Here is a 4148-nt window from a genome sequence, read left to right on the forward strand (position 1 = left end):
TAATTTATTAATTTGAAATTACTTTTGCTAAACCAATTTAATAAATCAACATAAATATTCTGTATAGATATGTAAATAACTATTATATTATTTGAATTTTAATAAAATAGATAAAGAAATCCATAACGAGAAACACGTACCATATTGCGACATCATTTTCACATGCAACGTCCAGCTAGTGGAATAGAATTGTAGAACCACTCATTAGTATTCAAGGGTTATCATTAACTTGTTCTCTTTATAAATACCCTTTGCTAACAAATTCCCTCTGCTACCAAATTCTCCTATATCTCATAATTCATCAACTTCTTCACTTCCGATCACAAAAAAATCCAAAAGATTCCGGGATATTTCAACAAGATGCAACAACAGAAGAAAATGGAAGGATCAGTAGTCTCTCCTAGCTTCAGTTGTTACTCTTCTGATAGTTTAACATCAATAGCAGTCGCCAAAGTGATCCGTGAACAACAGGCAAATGATTTCGAGTTTTTGTCGGTTTTAAGCGACCAGGATGTTTCAACGGAAGAAAACGATTCAACAGGCAGGACTGTTTTTCCTGTTTTCAATCGTGATCTACTGGTGAAAGATGAGGAAGATCGTGAGGCTAAAGCAAAGGAAAATGAGCTTCATGTTTTTTCTTCTATTACTGGTTCGTTACAGAAGCTGTTTATAGAAGAGCGAGAAGAATCTTCTTTGTATTCATCATGGGAAGAGGAAGAATCGGAAAGTCTACATTCTAAAACATGCTGCATGTGGAGGCTTAAGGTTAATGGTGGATCACCATCTTGTATGAGTAAATGTAAGAAGAGTAGTTCGGCAGGATCTCGAACTAAGAGGTGGAGCATCCGGTATTTTTTTCTCCGGAGGAGCAACAGCGAGGGTAAGGAACCGATGGTGTTTTTGACTCCTACGAAGGTCAATAGTACAAAACAGAAACGGAATTCCGGTGAGGTTTTAAAAGTCGGCGGCCGATTGAAGGTGCAAACTCCTGTACATGAACTGTTTTACGTGCAAAGAAGAGCTGAAAATGAAGTGGTTAGGAGGAAATCGTATCTACCCTATAAGCAAGATCTGGTTGGGTTCTTCTCAAATGTCAAGGGAATGGGCAAAATTCTTCCATTTTAAAATATACTCAAACACAATTTGTTCAATTTTATTACTTTAGTTAACTGTAAATCTCTTTCAATGAGATGTTCCTTGAAAACAAATTTTTTTTTGAGGATGTAAAGTTTACTAATAATCAATTTAGTAGGTATTTATAAATTTATAATAGAAAAGCTTTTTATTATTGCTTATTAAGACCGATAACATGAGGTGATTTAAATTGGGGTATGAAACCCTATTAGATTCAAAAGGAAACAAATTATGGTCCTTATATGGAAACTAAGGGCATCAACAATTAATTGAATTGAATTTCATAGAGTATAATAGATTACTACATCATTTTTTAAGAGTTAAAATCTTTTATTTTCTCATTGTAGAGTTCAAAGGTTATTGAACATCAAAACGATTGAATGCCAATGTGACATCTTATTATGATAGAGTTTAATCCATTTACTAACAAAATAGACTTGTCACCTCTCTCATTGAACTCGTCTTTGTGGATGCTCTAACCAATTTTGTTAGTATATTGTTTTTGTGTATATGTTTTGTTTTAGCTTATTTTATTAATTAAGGGTTGAAGGATTTAAGTGGTAAAGCTTCAGGGTGACTTGTGGAAATATTAATTCACATTGGCAAGCAGGTTTTCGGGTCCTTGTCAACCCAGGCTAGATATATGGAGGATGCCTCTTACATGTAATTATTCACCTCATTCTCCATATGTGTGTTAGGGTTTCTTATGTTTGTATTAGGGTTTTTATTATTGTTTTTTGTTTGTTCAATATTTGAGTGTTAGATTAGTAGAGACAAGAATGCATATATGTAGTGAGATTTTTTTGTGTGATTGCATTGTGTAAAACGATTGTGTTCTATGGCTAATGAGAACTGATCATGTTGGGAATATGAGTTCATGAGTTTTTACATGGTACTCAAGCGTGGTTAGTGAGTCTGCATCTGTGTTCATAGATCAGTATTCAATATCAGTCCATCGGTGTTAAGGTTTGATTTCGAGGTCATTTTTTGCGAACTCTTCACAAAGTTTTCTGTTCTTTTGTTTTTTTAAAAGACCGGTTGTCTTTTTAGTTCAAATCTGAGCGATGTCTTTTTTTCCCTTAAAGTCTTGGATTTTTTTTATAGTTATTCCTTCTGAGCGTGGTGGTACTGGAGTTCCAACGGTGGTGCTAATCCTTTGTTACTGTGATCTCGACAACGGTGGTCATCGATTGAAGAAATTCTTAACATTGGTATGGGGTCTCGAAACCCTAATTTAGAATTTCCACATCAGTTTGTGGTTAATAAGCTGCTATCCTTTGTACCTCAGTTTGGGTTAAAAACCCTACCAAGCTGGTAATCTTTAGTTAATTAATTTTTAATGATACTCTAAAAGTGCCTTTGGGACCAATATAAGATATATTGTTCTCTTTCTCTGACCAGACTTTGTTTTGGGTAGCTTTTCTTCGCATATCTCTATCTTTTTTTTCGTTTTGTGCTTCTAGGCTTGGGGTCCTAGTTATGAACCTAAATTATTTGTACTAAACATCAATTATTTCACTCTAGTCATTCTTGTGTAGTGCTTGCCTGCTTTATCTAATTTTGTGTATTGTTTTTTGAACAATGGTTTATTATCTTAATTGTTATATGATATGGAGGGTTTTGATGATTCTGGTTGTAGTAGTAACAAGAAAGATCATGTTGAATTTGGAATTGAAAACTATAGGGTTTGTCTTAGTTCCATGGTTAGAGCCTCAAAGGATCATAATAAATTACGTTTTACCGAAATAACTATTGCTAAACAAAGAAATGATATAACTAAAGAGTTGAAAAGGAAATAAATTAATGATGTTACTTGTATTTGGATACATAGATCTATTTAAGAAACTATATGTAATGTCCGTAAATTCAGGCTAGATGTTTTATGTATAATAACAATAATAATAATAATAATAATAATAATAATAATAATAATAATAATAATAATAATAATACATTTACCAAAATAATTAAAATCCTTTAAAGTGGATAATTGCTCTTCGTGCGCGTTCCAAGCTAAATAATATTTATCGTTTACGACCAAATCTGACTTTGTAGGAGAAACTTAAGATTTTTATAAGTTTCGTGCTCAGCTCGAAATAACAATGTGCGCAGTAGAGAATGTCAAGAACAGAGCTCATATGCAAGAGATATGGACAAAACTTGGTCCCTACTCTTTAGACACGGTGAATTCGATACATATTATAAATGAGAGATAGAAAGAGAATTAGTTGATGGAGTCCAAATGAAAGCTGTAGTACTCAAAAATAACTAAGTATGGGTATAAAGAACGTAAAAAACAAAGCTCGTACATGGAAGATATAGATGAAATATGGTCCCTACTCAAAGGACATCAGGCGCTCTTTGTTCAGCCTACTATAAATATTGTGTCATTCTTCTCGTTTCTGTGTTCATCTGAGTTCCTCTTTAGAAACTCTCTCACTATCTAAAGTTCTATCCTTTTGATCCAGGAAGTCTTCACGACGAAGTACTACAACGATAGAAAGCTCGGCAAAAAGAAGTATTCAGTGTCGAAGTTCTGCCCATGAACTTTTAGAATTTCTGTTAGAAAACTCATTAAGTTAAGTTGCACTTACTACGCTTTAAATACAATATACATTTATGTTTGCAGTCGTTATTATGAACTTATAAATAAGATTTATCACTAATAACAGTCGTTATAATGATCGATCCACTTACGGGAATAATGTCTAGCCCATATCTGTGAGATATTTAAGGTGGTTTTTCCAAAAAGTACATATTTATATGCAAAATGGATCCGACCTCCGATATGATCTTTTCAGGCTGTTTCTTATTAGTTATAAGTCAGTATTTCTTTTGGGATTATTGATAGATATGAGAAAAACATTTTAATGATTTAACTTTATAAATACGAACGAATACTAAGACTTAAGTCATATACATGTTTATGTTGTTTTATAGAGAAATTTGAAGTGTCAGCCAAAGAGCTAACTTTCCCGCGAGTCTTCCACCTATATCAGGTGAGTGCATAGTTA

The 4148-nt window shown here is 33.1% G+C and overlaps 1 protein-coding gene across 1 annotated transcript; it reads left to right on the forward strand.

Annotated features, from left to right (window-relative positions):
- The first annotated feature begins 360 nt into the window (after positions 1 to 360).
- Positions 361 to 1125, forward strand: LOC111895440 (uncharacterized). Its single transcript, XM_023891517.1, has one exon. It carries the CDS (start codon positions 361 to 363, stop codon positions 1123 to 1125), a length of 765 nt encoding a protein of 254 aa, XP_023747285.1.
- Positions 1126 to 4148: the final 3023 nt, after the last annotated feature.

The sequence above is a fragment of the Lactuca sativa genome, chromosome 3 (genome assembly GCF_002870075.4).
Source record: "Lactuca sativa cultivar Salinas chromosome 3, Lsat_Salinas_v11, whole genome shotgun sequence".
In the NCBI taxonomy this organism is placed as follows: domain Eukaryota; kingdom Viridiplantae; phylum Streptophyta; class Magnoliopsida; order Asterales; family Asteraceae; genus Lactuca; species Lactuca sativa.

What these genes read in the sequence shown, in the direction of transcription:
- LOC111895440 (XM_023891517.1), top strand. Translation starts at nt 361, where the DNA reads ATGCAACAACAGAAGAAAATGGAAGGATCAGTAGTCTCTCCTAGCTTC.